The sequence below is a fragment of the Hyperoodon ampullatus genome, assembly GCF_949752795.1.
Source record: "Hyperoodon ampullatus genome assembly, chromosome: 3".
In the NCBI taxonomy this organism is placed as follows: Eukaryota; Metazoa; Chordata; class Mammalia; order Artiodactyla; family Ziphiidae; genus Hyperoodon; species Hyperoodon ampullatus.
In genome coordinates, this window is record NC_136916.1 from 35114774 (window position 1) to 35134763 (window position 19990).

Genomic DNA, 19990 nt, shown 5'->3' on the forward strand with positions numbered 1-19990 from the left:
TTTTCAGAATTTCCTTTGAATTCCTGTCATTTTGATTTGAGTATATATCACAAAAAACCGAAATGTTTTACGTGGAAAATAGGATTGGTGCTTTCTGACATTTTATTTTGCATTGCACATTTGTATATTTGAATTTTAGTTTTTGTTTGTGTTGATCACTATAGAATGAGAGCAAGGTTTACAAACCCTTCCTCAGGTGTGGTTTTCTTGAGTCACCTACAGTACTCCTCAACACAGTTTGCAGGGAGTGGGACAGGTGTTTTGGAGCAGGAGAAACAGCACTAGACAAGTTCAAGTTCAATGCTTCCTTTGCAGCCTTTGGAAAATACTTTCACCTCCCTCGGCCCCAGTCCCCTCATTTGAAATAAAGAAATAACCACACCTCATATGCCAACATCTCGGAGATAGTTGTGAGGGTCAGGTGAAATCCTACACATAGAGCACTTTGAACTCTGAAGGCATTTACAAGTATTATGTATTGTTTCTATGAATTCAGAAATTATTAAATGCTTACCAAATTAGATCATACGTGTGAAGTGGCCTAAAAGGGTAGTATAAATGGCAGGTATGAGATATACAAAACCTGTTGTCAATTAAATGAATATTGAAAATTTCCACAATGAGTACCAAGAGGCCATTAGCTTTACAGTACATAACTTCAAACATGAACATGTTTTATGGGATTATATGTTTTTATTACATACAGAACTTACATGATTGCTGCATGTCTTGTATCGAATATTCTGCCCTTCGCAATTCCTGAGGAAAAAAAAGAAAATAAGTATTTCATGGAAGTTGCAAGCAGGAAAAAAAAAAACAAGTGAAAACGAGGCACACGTAAAACTTTTATTAGTGCCCATTACCTCAAAGATTCAAAGTTTAAATTCTAAGAAATAACTTTCAAGGATCAGGAGGCCGGGGCTTCCCTGGTGGCGCAGTGGTTGAGAGTCCGCCTGCCAATGCAGGACACACGGGTTTGAGCCCTGGTCTGGGAGGATCCCACATGCCACGGAGCAGCTGGCCCGGTGAGCCACAATTACTGAGCCTGCGCGTCTGAAGCCTGTGCTCTGCAACAAGAGAGGCCACGATAGTGAGAGGCCCGCGCACCGCGATGAGGAGCGGCCCCCACTTGCCACAACTGGAAAAAGCCCTCGCACAGAAACGAAGACCCAACACAGCCATAAATAAATAAATAAAATTAAAAAAAAAAAAAAAGAATCAGGAGGCCAAAAAGTCTCATGGAAGTGTCACATTAAATACAGTGAATTCTTTAGTTGAATTAATGTAATAATATTACTTAAGCACAGTTTTTACCCCAGGGTCTATATAACCACTGAAATTAATGTACACTGTGTGTGTGTGTAATGTGTGCATAGATGTTTTCTTTTTCAATGAAAAAGAAGGTAAAACTACAGGCAGAAGTATTTGTGTAGCACATCCCTGTAAGGGAATTTCTCTTCCTCACTCACTGAGGTCACCAAGTTAGCTGGGCCCTCTATAACCTCCCTCTCTAATCAGTATGATGGTCTCTGTCAGAAATTTGCCTGAGGCAATGCTTATATTTTACTTCAGCCACCAGCCTTATTAAACAAATGCTACAAAATAGTGTTGGGGTGGATTTCTTAGGATACCGATCCTCTAGGATCTGAAGTCATATACGCATGTATGTATATGCTTGAGAATCCTCCAGGGATGACGACACACTATCCTTCCCTCCAATCACTTGATTTGGGACCCAGCCACTCATCTTCCAGGCAAGCTTTCCTTCTGGATGTTTGGAATTCCATCTGGCAGGTCCTTTCCTCAGTGCAGTGCTTGCTGCTCTGTATTTTACATTAACTCCTTAAAGATAATTCATCTGTGAATGGGATCTTTCCCAGTTTTTCCATGGAGTTATGTTTTTACCCTTTATGTGTCTCTGGCCAATTCAATGGCAAATTTGGAGCAAGAAGAGCTAAACACAGGCTTAACTCGCCATTTTGAATTAAAAGTCAAGCATTAATTTGTTTTAGAATAGTTAGTCCTGGAAGAAGAGAACTTTTTTTTTTGGCTGTGTTGGGTCTTCATTGCTGCGTGCGGGCTTTCTCTAGTTGCGGTGAGCGGGGGCTACTCTTCGTTGCGGTGCGCGGGCTTCTCACTGCATTGGCTTCCCTTGTTGCAGAGCACGGGCTCTAGGCACGAAGGCTTCAGCAGTTGTGGTGCTCGGGCTCAGTAGTTGTGGCTCGCGGGCTCTAGAGCGCAGGCTCAGTAGTTGTGGTGCACGGGCTTAGTTGTTCCGCGGCATGTGAGATCTTCCCAGACCAGGGCTCGAACCTGTGTCCGCTGAATCGGCAGGCAGATTCTTAACCACTGTGCCACCAGGGAAGTCCCTGGAAGAGGAGAACTTTTAAAAAGTGGATCCAAAGAGATCCTTTTTTGCTGGTGTGATTTAAATATGAGCCTATATGAAATGACTGAACAAGTCTATTTCACAGTATATAACTCACTGCACATACTTTCTGCCGATTCTACTTTTATCAATTACAAAAAGAGTAAGTGAAAACAACTAATGTGCCAAGAAGTATAAAGGAGGAAAACCAAGCATTAATCCCATCATTGGGACTTCCCTGGTGGTCCAGTGGTTAAGAATCCGTCTTGCAATGCAAAGGACACCAGTTTGATCCCTCATCGGGGACCTGAGATTCCACATGCCTCTGGTCAACTAAGCCCAAGTGCCACAACTACTGAGCCTGCTCACTCTGGAGCCCATGCGCCCGTGGCAACTAATGAGCCTGCATGCCACAACTAGAGAGAAGGCCGTGCACCGCAACAAAGAGCCCATGTGCCACAACAAAAGATGCCGTGTGCCACAACTAAGACCCGACGCAGCCAATAAATAAATAAATATTTTTTAAATCCCATCATCAAGACCTTTACCCTTAATAATCTGGCATTTCATCTTCCAGTGTTTCTGCCCTGATTTATTTACAGTTGTGAAATCATACAGCCCATTCAACTTCGTATTCATTTTAATCTAATATTATAGCCTTTTCCCATTTTATTAATAATTCCTTGGAAAAAAATTGTTTAATGACTACATAATAGTCGATAATACAGACATTACTTTTTTTGTAGTTTTGAATTTGAATTTTTTTAATTGTGGTAAAATACACGTAACATAAAATTTACCATCCTAACCATTTTTAAGTATACTCTTCAGGATTGTAAGTATATTCACATTGTTCTACAGACATTACCTTTTGTGGGTATTTGTGCTGCCTCTTCTTTTTCCCTACTTTTAAAATTTACATACATTAAAATTCACTTTTTGGGGATGCACAATTTCATGTGTTTTCACAAACCCATACAACTGTGTAAGCACTACCACTATCAACATGTGGAACAGCTCCATCACCCCATAAATGCCCTCAGGTTGCTCCCTTGTAGTCAACTCATCTCCACCCTCAGCCTCTGGCAACCACTGATCTGTTTTCTGCCCCATTAATTTTGCCTTTTCCAGAATGCCATGTAAATGGAATCATACCGTGTATAGTTTTTTGAGACTGACTCCTTTCACTTAACGTAATACATAAGAAATCCACCCATGTTGTTGCGTGTATCCATAAGTTTGCTCCTTTTTCATTGCTGAATAGTATTCCACTGTGTGTATGTACAACAGTTTATTTACCCATTCACCAACTGGATATATGGGTTGTTTCCAGCTTTTAGCAATTATGAACTAGAATGTTGTAAACATTCACATACAGGTTTTGTGTGAACATAACTTTTCATTTCTCTTGGGCAAATACTAAGAAGCAGGATTGCTGAGTACGCTTATTTTATATAATGATGCTTTGCTAAACATCTTTATGCTTTCATTTTTGTTCACATTTAGGATACATATCTAGAAATGGATAACAAATGCCATTCCTTTTATCTTATGACTTCTTCATGTATGCGTTTTTAACTCTTGGTTGGCTAAGTATTATTTGATTGGTTGTTTTTTCAAGAAGGGTAAATGTCTCCCATATTATTATTAAACTTTGTATTTCACATAGGAAAGACAATGCAGCAAGATATATTACTTTTTTCATGTTCCTTTTTCCTCAAAACTGTAGACATGTTTCATTGACCTTTGACATTTAGACTCACAGAATAGAAGTCTGATTTTTATTCTTTTGTACATATGTTTTATTTTTCTGCCTGGAAGCATATAGTGTTTTGTTTTCTTACTATTTGAAGTAAAAATTAGAGTCAAGGTGTACCTAGTTGTGTGTTTATTTTCATTGATTTTGACTAAAAATCGTTGGCCTTTTTGACTAGAATACTCAAGGTCTTTACTTGCAGTACCACATATTATTCTCAGATTATAATTTTGATTACTGCTCTTGTTCCAAGAATATCTGTAATTCTTAAGTTAGAGTTCCCTTTCTCCGCTCCTATTATTTCTTTATTGATCTATGATTTTCTCTAATATATATCTCATTTGTTTGACCTTCTCTTATACTTCCAATCTCCTACAGATATCCCTCCACATGACTGATTTTCTTTTTCCTGTAGTGATTATTTTGTATTTTATTGTCTGGTATGCTTTTTTTTTTTTCGGCCACGCCACGCAGCTTGTAGGATCTCAGTTCCCTGACCAGGGACGGAACCTGCGCCATGGCAGTGAAAGTGAAAGCCCAGAATCCTAACCACTAGGCCACCAAGGAACTCCACTGATAAACTTTTTCTTTTTTTTTTTGCTGCACACGGGCCTCTAACTGTTGTGGCCTCGCCCGTTGCGCAGCACAGGCTCCGGACGCGCAGGCTCAGCGGCCATGGCTCACGGGTCCAACCGCTCCGCGGCATGTGGGATCTTCCCGGACCAGGGCACGAACCCGTGTCCCCTGCATCGGCAGGTGGACTCTCAACCACTGCACCACCAGGGAAGCCCCTGATACACTTTTTGATACTGCTTTTTCTTTCTTTGCAATCCTTCTTAAACTCACCCTTCTCCACCACATCTCATATCATCCTCACCTTACTTTCTGCTCCAATTGCATCATGTACCTCAGTCTCTTCATATCTGTTTTCTGGGAGGTGCAGTCCCTAATGGGATTTAGAAAGTATACAGGAGAAAGGCATTTTGGAGTGAAAAGAACAGCACTACGGCTGCCTCCAAAAGCATTACCTAAATGATACTTAAATTTCTAAATTGGAATACAGACAAAGTGTCCAATTAGTTGCCTCTTTTTAATATAGTTCTCTTGACTTGTAGTTTAGAACATCTTCCTAGATTATCGCAATAGTTTGACCCAGTCTTAGTATTTTCTAACACTGTATATTTCCATCTTTCTGACTCATCAGAGGTATAGGACTTTCAAATTTATTAAACTCTCAGCCAGGCTACATTAAATTTTAAACATTCCAGAAGCACCAAACTGGGAGTCTGGCAGGAAAAATTTATTAGGGTGGAGAAGTCTCTCTCTTGGTCAAAAGGATATGACTCCATTCTCCTGGGAAACAACAGCTATGCCAGTGGACAAGGTCATTTACTTACCTGACTTATTTCATTGTGCTTATTATGTGTGGATAAAAGAAGAAAATAAATTACAGCAAAAGTGAAAGGGTAATTTGAAGTACTCTGTTTTTTTTGGAAAAGCCCCAATTGAGGAAAGCAGCTAATAGATTAGGGAAGTGATAACCAAAATCTTCTTGTATTATGCTGACTTTTAACCCTAAAAAGCTTTTGATTCCAATTTCAAGGGGGCAGGCAAATTACAAAAAACATGGCTTAAGAGAGTATTTGAATTGATCTAAATACTGGAATACAAAAACTGTGGAAACATACAAAGAATGACATTTTCTTTAAAAGTGTATTAGAACTTCAGAAATAATTTTTCAGATGCATTTTTAGTAATTGTTTAATTTTAGTTATTTAAATGAAAAACAAAACCAATTTTGAAAAATTTAACACTAAGAGAAAACAACATATTTGCTGATGGCAGCTTGTGTCTCAGGCCTGCCGTGTAGACCATATGGTCGTGGTCTACACCCCACTGCCATCTGCTATGTCCTAACTGTGAGGCACTAACTTGCATCTTGAGTGTTGGGCCTGAAAATCTAAACCTAAAATGTAAGTATATCTCTACTAAAAATGCTACTACAACTGCAGCAAAGTGATATGAAAAAAGGAGCATTTCATTTCATGAATTCTCAAAATATAAAGTACCATTTTGGACTCATTCCTTCTCCAATGACTTCTTATGGTGAACCTACTATGTACTAGGATGTGGATATAAAGATGCAGTAGGATTATCTCTCAATTCCTTTAATAAGTCAGCAGTAAGGTATTTTTTTAACCCAACCATCTGGTGGACATTTTTCATGTTCTACTTCATTTTGTCCAACCTAACACACACTGAACCCACTGATTGGCCTCTATTGATGTGGAATGCTTTGGTTACAATTTAGTGTGAAAATGAATGGCCACTTTATGAAACAGGCATAAAATGAAATGCAAGTTATTTTAAAGTTAAGGACACTGGAGTCCTAATTCCCCAAGCAGGAACCTGCCAGCTTATTCTGGAAATAATTCCTTTGGCTCAAAGCAACTGAGCTGCAGAAATATTACTTCCAAGTTTTTAATTCCATTCTAATTATTATTTGCAAGAGCTAATGGTTATCAGAAGTATATGAAAATTCAAGAACATCATTTCACAATTATGTATTTTCTATACACTACAACATTCATAACACCCTGAAATTGAAGATTTTTGAAGCCATAAATTTATGAATATATAAAAAACATATGTTGATTCCACATGAGGATACATTAAAAACATTAATAAAATTTCCCTGGAGTTTATAGCAGTATAATTTATTGCATTCATTTGCTGATGTACTGACTCAAATACTAGTGTCTTAAAAACTAAGAAGCATGTGTTTTGAAGAATAGAAATATATTAATTTTTTAAAATAGCAGTTAACTTAAACCTGTCTTTCCCATGGTTGGCACTTGACTAGAATATCAAATTGCAAATTTCTGTGAGAGAAAGAGACATTCTGGCTGGCGTATGGTTTACAGTGCAAAAGAACTGAGTGTGTATTTAAATGTAATCAAATTCTGAAATAACTTTATCCACAAAGAAATAAATGAGCAAAATAGCCACACTCACTCCCTTTCCTAAATCATAAATTTAAAGGGGCACACTGATAAAAAGAGAAGGCACTGAAAGGCCTTCTAAAGCTTTGGGAGAGCTTTTTGTCTGGTTTTTATGTAACCACCTCCACATACCTCTTCCAAGAAAAATCGACCACAAAAGCTCAATATTTATGAAGAATTTAATGAGTCTCTAAAGCTGTTCCAGGATAAGGAGACCTGATAAGCTTTCCAAGGGAAGTAGGTTTCCTTCTTAACAATCATAGAGTACTTCCAAAATTACAGTGAATCGTCTCAATATGGGAGTAGGTATGTAAGGTTTGGGGCTGCCTAAAAGGTGGGGAGCAGGAAAGACAGAATTATTAACAACCCTACAGCCTTTCCTTTGAAGTAATCTAATTTAATTTTTATGCAGAGAAATAACGTTACTGTCCCTGTTTCTTATCAGAATCATGGAAAGAGTGGGTGCACCACAGGCCTGGCCTTATGCCACGAACCAAGCTGTTGAACAAATATTGCCTCACCATACACTTTTCTTAATGTACATACCTCAGAACACACTATTCTCTCATTTAATTTTTTTCTTATATTTGGTTTAAGATCTTCCCTAGCTTCAGATATGTATTCAAACTAGATGAGCTCAGGGAGCAAGCAAAAATTTGGAGATTCCCAGGCCTAAAGGTAAATTTTAAAATATAGGTTAAGATGTGTACATAAATAGACTAAAGAATACTGCATAAGTCCTAAAAAATGAAAAAGTCAAGCAAGTACTACTTCAGGAATGGTGACTCGAAACACAGTAGCAATATTTAGGATAGAGCTGTTTTGGGGTTCCTACAATTATTTTATTATGAAATGTTTTAAGTCCAAAAAAAGGTCGGGAGAATGATGCAAACTCATGTACACACCAGTAAGCGTCATCATTTCTTGAAAGTTTTCTTCAGATTTCTTTTTAAGACATGTGTCATTATAAATATGGTGGAAATCCCCTGCCAAACCTCCTGAATCTTATTCCCCTGCCTCCCTTCCTCCCTTTGGTTAGAGGTAACTAAGTAAATGGTATCATAATCTACATAACCTTTCACAGCTTGATTTTTTTTTTGTCCCAACACTGTTTTTTAAAATATCCATGTTGATAGATGCATCTCTAATTCATTCACTTTTATGGCTCTAGAGTAATCCAATTTATAAATATAGCTCAATTTATCAATTCTTTCTATTTTTTATTGATCAATTTTCCTAAAAGTCTATGAAGATTTAGGTTGGTTCTGCAATGAGCAATGTTATACAATCACCTAGGGTACATCTGCACACGTTTCTCTGGGATATATACCCTAGTGGGACTGTTCTGTTGTGGGCATTTACAGCTTCACTAGTACCAGATAATGACAAACTGCCCTTTAAAGTGGGAATACCAATTTTCACCCCCACTAGTAGTGCAGAAAAGTTCTTGTTTTTACACATCTAGGGCAATATTTGGCATTTTTAAACTTTAAAAAGTTTCCCAGTCTGAAGAATATGAAATATCTCACTTTGTATTTTTTGCATTTTTTTTTGTTAATGAGGTTAATATTTTCATTTGTTTTTGACTATGCAGGTTCCCCTTCTGTGAACTTCCTGTTCATATCCTTTCCCCATTCTTCTACTAGTTTGCTTTGCTTTTGTTTTATTGTATTTAAATATCTCAGACACTAATCCCTTATTGGTTACATTCATTATCAAGATTTTATCCATTCTATGCTCTTCTTTTGGTTTATAGTATATATTTTTACAATACAAAGCCTGCTTAAACTTATAAATATTTTCCTTCCCAACTTATGCTCTTTTTGTCTTAGTTAAGGAATAATTCACTACCCAGAGATCATACAGATATTCTCCTATATATTCTTCTTCTAAATGTTTTCAAGATTTGCTTTTCATAAGTAGATTTTAATCCACCTGGAATTTATTCTTTAATAGATTGACATTTTCTAATATCTTCCTTTGGATATTAATAATCATATTTGAACCTCATGTATTGAATATTCATCTTTTCTCCACCATTTTTTAAATTGTGGTATAATTGGCATATAACATTAGATTAGTTTAAGGTGTAATTACACAAATTTTTCATGACATCTTGAAATCCTACATATGCATGTTTCTGTTTCTGGGCTCTTGATTTTGCTACATTGGCCTATTTGTGCCCGTCCTACTACTATAGTTAAATTTTTTTTTAATGTTAGTGTTTGGGCAAATCTTTTGTTCTCCTTCAAAATTGTTTTTATTATTTTTGCACTTCCATGACTCCTGAAATTACATTTAATATAAATATAATTTAGGAGAAACTGGCATTTTTATGATATTGAGGCTTCCTAATATGAACATATTATATATCTCCATTTATTTAGGTGAGCTTTTAAATATTTCATAAAGGCCTTGTATATCTTTTATTGAATTTATTACAAGGTACCTTATATTTTTTAAGTAGCAAAAGCGGTGTCCTTTTGAAATTTGCTTTCTTATTAGTTTTTCCTACTGTGTAAGAATATAGTTGTTATTTGTGCACTAACTTTGTTTCCAATAATCTTCATGAATTCTTTCATTAGTCCTATTATTTTATGTGTAGATACTCTTGGATATTCTGTCTAGACAATCAGGTAGTCTATGATTAATGAGAGTTTTGCTTCTTCCTAATTGTTATACTTTGTATTTCTTTTTCTTGCCTTATTATACTGACTAGGACCTCATGTACAATAATGAATATAAACAATGACAGTAGCCATTCTTATCTCATATCTAATGTTAAAGAAAATGCAGTAACATTCTATAGACTAAGAGAGTACATCTCTATTCCTAGTGTGAGAAGATTTTTCATTTCAATTATGAATGTGTTCATTTTATCAAATTCCACTTTTGCATCGATTTAGATAACTGTATGACTTTTCTCTCTTAAATATTCCATGCTGTGCCTGCTGGTGCTTATTCATTGCAAATATTTCCATGTGTATTATCTATTTTAGATTGCAAGCTTATCATAAGCAGGGCTCTATTGATAGGGATAGGAATCCTATACAGCCTGGCTTGGTGACCTGTCTCTCCATATCTTTTACTACTGCAGTAACCTCAGGGCTGTCAAGACTACTTTTCATATTAATTTCTCACCTCAAGGCTTCCACAATCAAATGGGATATAAACATCCAACTCAATATATACAACATATGTAGATCAATATGCATGCACTTCAAATTCTTGGGAGAGTAGGTCCATTGTTTCGAAGTGGAAAATTTTTTTCATTTAATGTTGAGACCAATATCTTTAAATTCCCTATGTTGGTGTATGGCTTTTATTTTTTTCCAGTCCATCTGTTTAGTAAGTATATAGACCTCAACAGTCCTGTCTTTAAATTAGGGCTGGAGTTCCTATACTGTGCCCCATATACACACAAGACTTGATCTCCTGTGACTGTGAAGGAATTAAAACTCAAAAGCCTGAGTTCTAGAGACCAGTAAATCCCATCTCCATCCCCAGGGTAGGCACAAAATCAGTTATGCACTTACTGGTCTGGCCCTCAGTTTCCTCTTTGTTTTTTGGCTCTGTAGATTTCATTTAATTTCTTGTATGTTCAACTTTACTGTTTTTTTATTAAGACAATTTTTTTAGAACAGTTTTAAGTTCACAGCAAAATTGAGGGGAAAGCACCGATATTTCCCATATATCACCTGCCCTTACACATGCATAGCTTCCCCCATTATCAACATTCCCCACCAGAGTGGTGCCTTTGCTACAACTGATGAACCTACATTGACGCATCCTAATCACCCCAAGTTCATAGTTTACATTAGGGTCCATGCTTGGAGTTGGATATTCCATGGGTTTGAAAAATGTATGACACGTGTCCATCATTATGGTATCATACAGAGTATTTTCACTGCCCTAAATATCCTCTGTATTCCATCTACTCATCACCCCCACCCCCGACCCTTAACCCCTGGCAACCACTGATCTTTTTACTGTCTTCATAGTTTTGCCTTTTCAAGAATGTCATATAGTTGGAATCATATAGTATGCAGCCTTTTCAGACTGGCTTCTTTCACTTAGTAATATGCATTTAAATTTTCTCCATGTCTTTCTATGCCTTGATAGACCATGTCTTTTTAGTGTTGAATAACATTCCATTGTCTGGATGTACATTTTATTTATCCATTCACCTTACCGAAGGACATCCTGGTTGCTTACAAGTTTGGCAATTATGAATAAAGTTGCTACAAACATCTGTGTGCAGGTCTTTGTGTGGACATAAGTTTTTAACTACCTTGGGCAAACACCAAGGAGCATGAACACTTACTCATATTGTAAGGGTATGTTTAGTTTTGTAAGAAACCGTCTTACTGTTTTCCAAAGTAGCTGTACCATTTTGCATTCCCACTAGCAATGAATGAGAGTTCCTGTTATTCCACACCCTCACCAGCTTTTGCTGTGGTCAGTGTTCCAGATTTTGACCATTCCAATAGGTGTATAGTGGTCTCTCGTTATTTTAATTTGCAGTTACCTGATGACAGATGATGTGGAGCATCTTTTCATGTGCTTATATGCCATCTACATATCTTCTTTGGTGAGGTGTCCGTTAAGGTCTTTGCCCAATTTTTTTTTTTTTTTTTTTTTTTTTTTTTGCGGGCCTCTCACTGCTGTGGCCTCTCCCGTTGCAGAGCACAGGCTCCAGACGCACAGGCTCAGCAGCCATGGCTCATGGGCCTAGCCGCTCCGTGGCATGTAGGATCTTCCTGGACCGGGGCACGAACCCGTGTCCCCTACATCTGCAGGCGGACTCTCAACCACTGCACCACCAGGGAAGCCCTGCCCAATTTTTTAATTGGGTTGTTTGCTTTCTTATTGTTCAGTTTTACAAGTTCTTTGTATATTTTGGATAACAGTCCTTTATCAAATATGTCTTTTGCAAATATTTTCCCCAAGTCTATGGCTTGTCGTCTCATTCTCTTGACATTATCTTTTGCAGAATAGAAGTTTTTAATTTTAATGAAGTTGGCTTATCAATTATTTTATTCATGGATCATGCCTTTGGTGTTGCATCTAAAAAGTCACTGCCATACCTAAGGTCATCTAAGGTTTTCTCCTAGGTTATCTTCTAGGAGTTTTATAGTTTTGTGTTTTGCATTTAGTTCTTTTATATATTTTGAGTTAGTGTAAGGTTTGTGTCCACATTCAGTTTTTTGCATGTGGATGTCCAGTAGTTTTAGCACCATTTGTTGAAGAGACTATCTTTGCTCCATCGTATTGCCTTTGCTCCTTTGTCAAGGATCAGTTGACTACATTTATGGAGGTCTATTTCTGGGCTGTCTATTCTGTTTCATTGATCCATTTGTCTGTCCCTTCAAGAATAATACACTGTCTTGATTTCTGTACCTTTATAGTAAGTCTTGAAGTCGAGTAGTTTTAGTCCTCTGACTATTCTCCTTCAATATTGCGTGAACTATGCTGGGTCTTTTGCCTCTACACATAAACTTTAGAATCAGTTTGCTGTTATCCACAAAATATTATGCTGGGATTTTGACCAAGATTGCATTGGATCTAAAGATCAAGTTGGGAGAAACTGACATCTTGACCATATTTAGCCTTCCTATCCATGAAAATGGAATATCGCTCCATTCAACTTTACCTAAAAAAGATTTATGTCCTATTTTACCTGGCCTTTCCAGGTGTTTTTTAAAATAAATTAAATACTTTATTTTAAAATAATTGTAAATCACATTGATCTGTAAGATAATGAAAAGACCCTGTTTCCCCAAATGATAACATCTTGTAAAACTGTGTTACAATAACTCAACCGGGATATTTACATTAATACAATCAGAATACAGAACACTTCTATTACCCCAAAGATCCCTCAAGTTGCCTCTTATAGTCATACCTTCTTTCTAACTACCCCCAACTCTTCTTTAATACCAGGCAATTACTGATATGTTCTCCATTTCTATAATTTTTGCCATTTTAATAATATTATATAAATGGGATCATATGGTATGTAACCTTTGGGGAATGGCTTTTTGTACCTCAGCATAATTCTCAGAGATTCATCCAGGTCATCGCCTGTATCAGTGGTTCATTACTTTTTACTGCTGTGTAGTAGTCCATGGTATGGATATACTATAGTTTGTTTAACTAGTCACCCACTAAAGGGCATCTGGGTTGTTTCCATTTTTTGGATATTATGAGTAAAGCTGCTAAAAACATTCAGGTTTTCATGGGAAAACAAGTCTTCATTTCTCTGGGATAAATGCCCAGGAGTACAACTGCTGGGTTGTATAGTAGTTGCATGTTTATTTTTTTAAGAAACTGCCTGTGGCTGTACTATTTTACATTCTCACCACCAGTGTATGAGTGATCCAGTTTATCTGCATTCTTGCCAGCATTTCATGTTGTCACTTAAAAAAAAAAAAAGGTATTCTGATAGGTATGTAATAAATAATGTCTGATTGTGGCTTTAATTTGCATTTCCCTAACAGCTAGAGATAATAAGCACATTTTCATGTACTTATTTGACATTTGTGTATCCTCTTTGGTGAAATATCTGTTCAGGTCTTTTATTCATTTTCTAATTGGATTGTTTTTTTTTAATTGTTAATTTTTTAAAGTCCTTAATATAGATCCTAGTCCTTTATTAGATATGTGGTTTGCAAATATTTTCTCCCATTGATCTAGGTGCCATTACCACCAATACCACAGTTGTGATTACTGTAGCTGTGTAAGTCTTGATAACAGGTAGACTGATTCCTTCTACTCTATTTTTTTTTCAGAATTGTTTTAGGTATTCTGTGGCTTTGCCTTTCCGTATAAATTTTAGAATAATCTTGTTTAATCTACATAAAAAAACCTTGCTAGAATTTTGAGTGAAATAAACCTATAAATCAATTTGAGCCCAGCTTTATTCCCCACTTGGTTCCTAGAATATTGGAATCAGAGGATCTTTGTCTGAGAAATCAGAGCAGCCCAAAATAAAATACCTAAAAACATCATCAGGCAATGAGATAGACCAGTCACATCTCCTTAAAATTAAGCTGGCAACTCTTTTCCTTAAACATCAACAACAACAACAACAAAACAAAACAAAATAAGGATCACCATAAATCTTAGAAAGGTCTCTAACATGAAATACAGTGACAAAAACAAAACAGAAAACAGTAATTTGGAAAGAATTGAGACTATGCAGGGAGAAGAAAACTCCCCCCAACCCTGCCCCACAAAAGTCTTTTTGTATGCTCAGAGATAAAAGAGAAGATACTGCATCTGAGAATCAGGGACAGACTGCTTTTGTTAAAAAAAATAATTCAAGAAACAAAAAATATATAAGAAGAAAATAGAGAAAGAGGAAAAAAGAGAGAGATAAAATACTTACAGAATTGGAAAATAAGTTTAGGCAAATCTCCCAGAAAGTAGAGCAAATGGGCAAAGAGAGGAAAACAGTAAGTCTAATATCTGAATAATATATACATAAATATCTTTTAAAAAATAATCAACAAAAATTAAAATTAAAAAAATATATCTTCATCAAAAGTCTATATTCTCCAACATAGCTTTCAATATTCTTCACAAAATTACGCATCCTTACCTATCCCACAGACCCATACTGTAGTCAAGCAGGCTTTTTTATCAGTCTTGGGATTTATTAATTCATTCATCTATTTATTTATGGAATAAAATATACTAAATTTCCTCTACACATCAGTAGTAATGTTGGACACAGAATAAAGAGAAGAAAGACACCATGTATGCCACCTGAAATGTTTTTTTCAATTGTGGAAATAGAAAAATAACAAAACAACGCAATGAAATAAACACTCTGATAAAAGTATATTCACAAGATCCTATAGAAATACAGAAGAACTGCACCTAACCTAGTAAATGGTAGAAACTGCCAACAAATGCTTTAAGGAAGAAATGGAGATTCAAAGGACTTTCCAAGGTCAACTATGTGTTGTTAACAACCAAAAGGAGAAAAAGGATGCTTTAGACAGAAATAAGAGCATTGACAAAAGATGTGAAGTGATAGGTGAGCACACATTCACTTATTTACTCATTCAATTAACAATGTGTGGGTCCTAATCATATGTTAGATGTTAGACCTTAGGGTGGTGAAGTAAATGTTCCTTCCCTAAAAGGAGTATAATAATAAGAAGCACAAAAGAGGAACATCAAATTTAGACCAAGATGTCAAGATAGGTTTCCTAAATGAGGATGACCTTGAAGAATAAGTAAGAATTAACCAGATACCACACTAAAAAAAAGACACAAAAGTATACGTGATAAGATGCAGATGATTAAGACAATAGGTGCACAAAGAAGGGCCAGGTTTAAAATGAAGGAAAGAAGGTAAGGTAACAAATACACCATAGGAGCATTTTGAAACATCATTAGAAAATAAATCAGAGAGAAATTCAAGGGGCAAGGATCTTGAAAAGCACTCTTAAACACACAGGAAAATAAACAACAGATGAAAGTGACTAGAGTAAAAGTAGAAGACAAACAGAAATAACAAGTGTTCATGGAGAAGAGGACAGAATAAAGAGGCAAGAACCAACAGTAAATGATACAAGAGAAGAAAATTTTTCCTACAATAAAGAAAGATCTAAATCTGTACAACAAAAGTGGCCACCATGTGCCAAGGAAAAATAAATGAAAAGAGACTGATAGCTAGATGCAATGCTGTCAAACTCCTAAGGGAAAAATACAGCCTTCTATAGGCAGCCAGGCAGAACAAATAGGTTATCTACCAAAGAAGACAAAAAAATTAAGCCAGCTTGAGAGGTCTGTGAGCAACACAGTATATCAAATTTTATGAAAAAAGAACTTCTGAGTCTTGAGAGGGAAAATTTGTGCCTCGGGAATTTTATACCGAAATAAGCCATTCACTGCTTATGTGTGAAGTCAAGTGAAAGACATTTTCAGATATATTATATAAGGACTCATAAAGTATAAGACCCACAACTTTTTCCTGAAATTAAGAAGGCTATAAAGTCTTGCTGCTTGAAGTGTGGTCCATGGACAAGCAGCATTGACATTACCTGGGGATTCGTTAGAAATGAAAGATCTTGGATCCCACTCCAGACCTACTGAATCAAAGTTTATATTTCAACAAGATCCCTAGGTGATTCATATGTGCATTAAAATTCCAGAAGCATAGCTCAAAACATATCCCTGCAAACAAAGTGATGATTCGGAATTAAGAACTGAAAATACTGACAATGAACAATGAAATAATGTATGCACACAAACACAATTAAGTTTCAACGATAGTTTGAAATATGATTATGAAAGAAAAGATATAAAGGGAATAAATGGTGCCAAGAAACTGAGTATAAGATCCCAGATTATAATAACAAAGCCCCAAAGAGTAGGAATGAAGAAGAAAAGCATAAAATATGCATCAGCTTACAAATAGAAATCAAAAGAAACTAGCATTTTATTATTGGCATTGACAGTTATAAAGCAATTATTAAAGTATGGCTTTCAAACATCTTAAATTTAATCATCAGTAATATAAAAACAGCATACATATATATATGTACACATATGTATATGTACATATATATATATATATTTCCAAATTACCAGAGGTAAAATTTCAGCAAAAAAAAAAAAAAAAGCATAAAAAGAGAGAATGAAAGATTTTAAATACTGATGGTAAGCCAAGCACATATATTGAACTCTTTCCCCCTTATAAATGCCTAGTGAAATGACCAACAAAGTATATTAATAGGTCAACAACTCTCCATCATAGCTGGAAATTCATACAGGCTATACACAAGCCAGAAACTTCAACATCATGTGAACAAGACTAAATTAAAGGATGGTATACAAATATACTATACACTATACACAGAAGAGAAGGCTCATCAGATTTAGAAACGCTGCAAGCTGGAGATTGCATTGGAAGAAGGATAAGAAGAGATGAAAGAAGACCAGTTAGGAGGCTTTTCAGTAACCCAGACTTCCGGGTAAGATGGCGGAAGAGTAAGACGCAGAGATCACCTTCCTCCCCACGGATACACCAGAAATACAGCTACACGTGGAACAACTCCTACAGAACACCTTCTGAACGCTGGCAGAAGACCCCAGACCTCCCAAAAGGCAAGAAACTCCCCACATACCTGGGTAGGGCAAAGCAGAGAGATTCCCGCACAGGGGATCGGTGCCGAGCGGCACTCACCAGCCCGAGAAGCTTGTCTGCTCGCCCGCCGGGGCGGGCGGCGCTGGAAGCTGAGGCTCGGGCTTCGGTCAGAGCGCAGGGAGAGGACTGGGGCTGGCGGCGAGAACTCAGCCTGAAGGGGGCTAATGTGCCACAGCTAGCCGGGAGGGAGTCCGGGAAAACTCTGGAGCTGCCGAAGAGGCAAGAGACTTTTTCTTCCCTCTTGGTTTCCTGGTGCGTGAGGAGAGGGGATTAAGAGCGCTGCTTAAAGGAGCTCCAGAGACAGGCGCGAGTCGCGGCAGAAAGGGCGGAGCCCAGAGACGGGCGTGGGACGCTGGGGCTGCTGCTGCCGCCGCCAAGAAGCCTGTGTGCGAGCGCAGGTCACTGTCCACACCGCCCTTCCGGGAGCCTGTGCAGCCCGCCACTGCCGGGGTCCCGGGATCCAGGGAAGGCTTCCCTGGGAGAACGCACGGCGCACCTCGGGCTGGTGCAACGTCACGCCGGCCTCTGCCGCTGCAGGCTCGCCCCGCACTCCATGCCCCTCCCTCCTGCCCGGCCTGAGTGAGCCAGAGTCCCCGAAGCGGCTGCTCCTTTAACCCTGTCCTGTCTGAGCGAAGAACAGACGCCCTCCGGCGACCTACACGCAGAGGCGGGGCCAAATCCAAAGCTGAGACCCAGGAGCTGGGAGAACAAAGAAGAGAAAGGGAAACCTCTCCAGCAGCCTCAGAAGCAGCGGATTAAAGCTCCACAATCAACTTGATGTACCCTGCATCTGTGGAATGCATGAATAGACAACAAATCATCCCAAACTGAGGAGCCAGGAGTCAGTGCTGTGCCTCTGAGGTGGGAGAGCCAACTTCAGGACACTGGTCCACAAGAGACCTCCCAGCTCCACATAATATCAAACGGCGAAAATCTTCCAGAGATCTCCATCTCAACACCAGCACCCAGCTTCACTCAACGACCAGCAAGCTACAGTGCTGGACACCCTATGCCAAACAACTAGCAAGACAGGAACACAACGCCACCCATTAGCAGAGAGGTGGCCTAAAATCATAAAAAGTCCGCAGACACCCCAAAAACACACCACCAGACGTGGACCTGCCCACCAGAAAGACAAGATCCAGCCTCATCCACCAGAACACAGGCACTAGTCCCCTCCACCAGGAAGCCTACACAACCCACTAAACCAACCTTAGCTACTGGGGACAGACACCAAAACAACGGGAACTACGAACTTGCAGCCTGCAAAAAGGAGACCCCAAACACAGTAACATAAGCAAAATGAGAAGACAGAAAAACACACAGCAGGAGAAGGAGCAAGATAAAAACCCACCAAACCTAACAAATGAAGAGGTAATAGGCAGTCTACCTGAAAAAGAATTCAGAATAATGATGGTAAAGATGATCCAAGATTCTATTTCCAAGATCCAAAATCTTGGAAATAGAATAGACAAAATGCAAGAAACAGTTAACAAGGACCTAGAAGAACTAAAGATGAATCAAGCATCGATTAAAAACACAATAAATGAAATAAAAAATACTCTAGATGGGATCAATAGCAGAATAACTGAGGCAGAAGAACGGATAAGTGAGGTGGAAGATAAAATAGTGGAAATAACTGCTGCAGAGCAAAATAAAGAAAAAAGAATGAAAAGAACAGAGGACAGTCTCAGAGACCTCTGGGACAACATTAAACGCACCAACATTCGAATTATAGGGGTTCCAGAAGAAGAAGAGAAAAAGAAAGGGACTGAGAAAATATTTGAAGAGATTATAGTTGAAAACTTCCCTAATATGGGAAAAGAAATAGTTAATCAAGTCCAGGAGGCACAGAGAGTCCCATACAGAATAAATCCAAGGAGAAATACGCCAAGACACATATTAATCAAACTGTCAAAAATTAAACACAAAGAAATCATATTAAAAGCAGCAAGGCAAAAATAACAAATAACACACAAGGGAATTCCCATCAGGATAACAGCTGATCTCTCAGCAGAAACTCTACAAGCCAGAAGGGAGTGGCAGGACATAATTAAAGAGATGAAGGAGAAAAACCTGCAACCAAGATTACTCTACCCAGCAAGGATCTCATTCAGATTTCATGGAGAAATTAAAACGTTTACAGACAAGCAAAAGCTGAGAGAGTTCAGCACCACCAAACCAGCTTTACAACAAATGCTAAAGGAACTTCTCTAGGAAAGAAACACAACAGAAGGAAAAGACCTACAATAACAAACCCAAAACAATTAAGAAAATGGGAATAGGAACATACATATCGATAATTACCTTAAATGTAAATGGACTAAATGCTCCCACCAAAAGACACAGATTGGCTGAATGGATACAAAAACAAGACCCATATATATGCTGTCTACAAGAGACCCACTTCAGACCTAGAGACACATACAGACTGAAAGTAAGGGGATGGAAAAAGATATTGCATGCAAATGGAAACCAAAAGAAAGCCGGAGTAGCAATTCTCATATCAGACACAATAGACTTTAAAATAAAGACTACTAGAAGAGACAAAGAAGGACACTACATAATGATCAAGGGATCGATCCAAGAAGAAGATATAACAATTGTAAATATTTATGGACCCAACATAGGAGCACCTCAATACATAAGGCAAATACTAACAGCCATAAAAGGGGAAATCGACAGTAACGCAATCATAGTAG

General features: G+C 37.7%; 1 protein-coding gene across 1 annotated transcript in view; it reads right to left on the bottom strand.

Annotated features, from left to right (window-relative positions):
• Nucleotides 1-19990, bottom strand: part of ADAMTSL3 (ADAMTS like 3) — a gene marked incomplete at its 5' end in the record, with an annotated part of 559659 nt that overhangs the window by 250039 nt on the left and 289630 nt on the right. Inside the window, 1 exon segment of the mRNA XM_079701202.1 lies at nucleotides 714-759. Within this exon segment, the coding sequence (XP_079557328.1) occupies nucleotides 714-759 (46 nt within the window).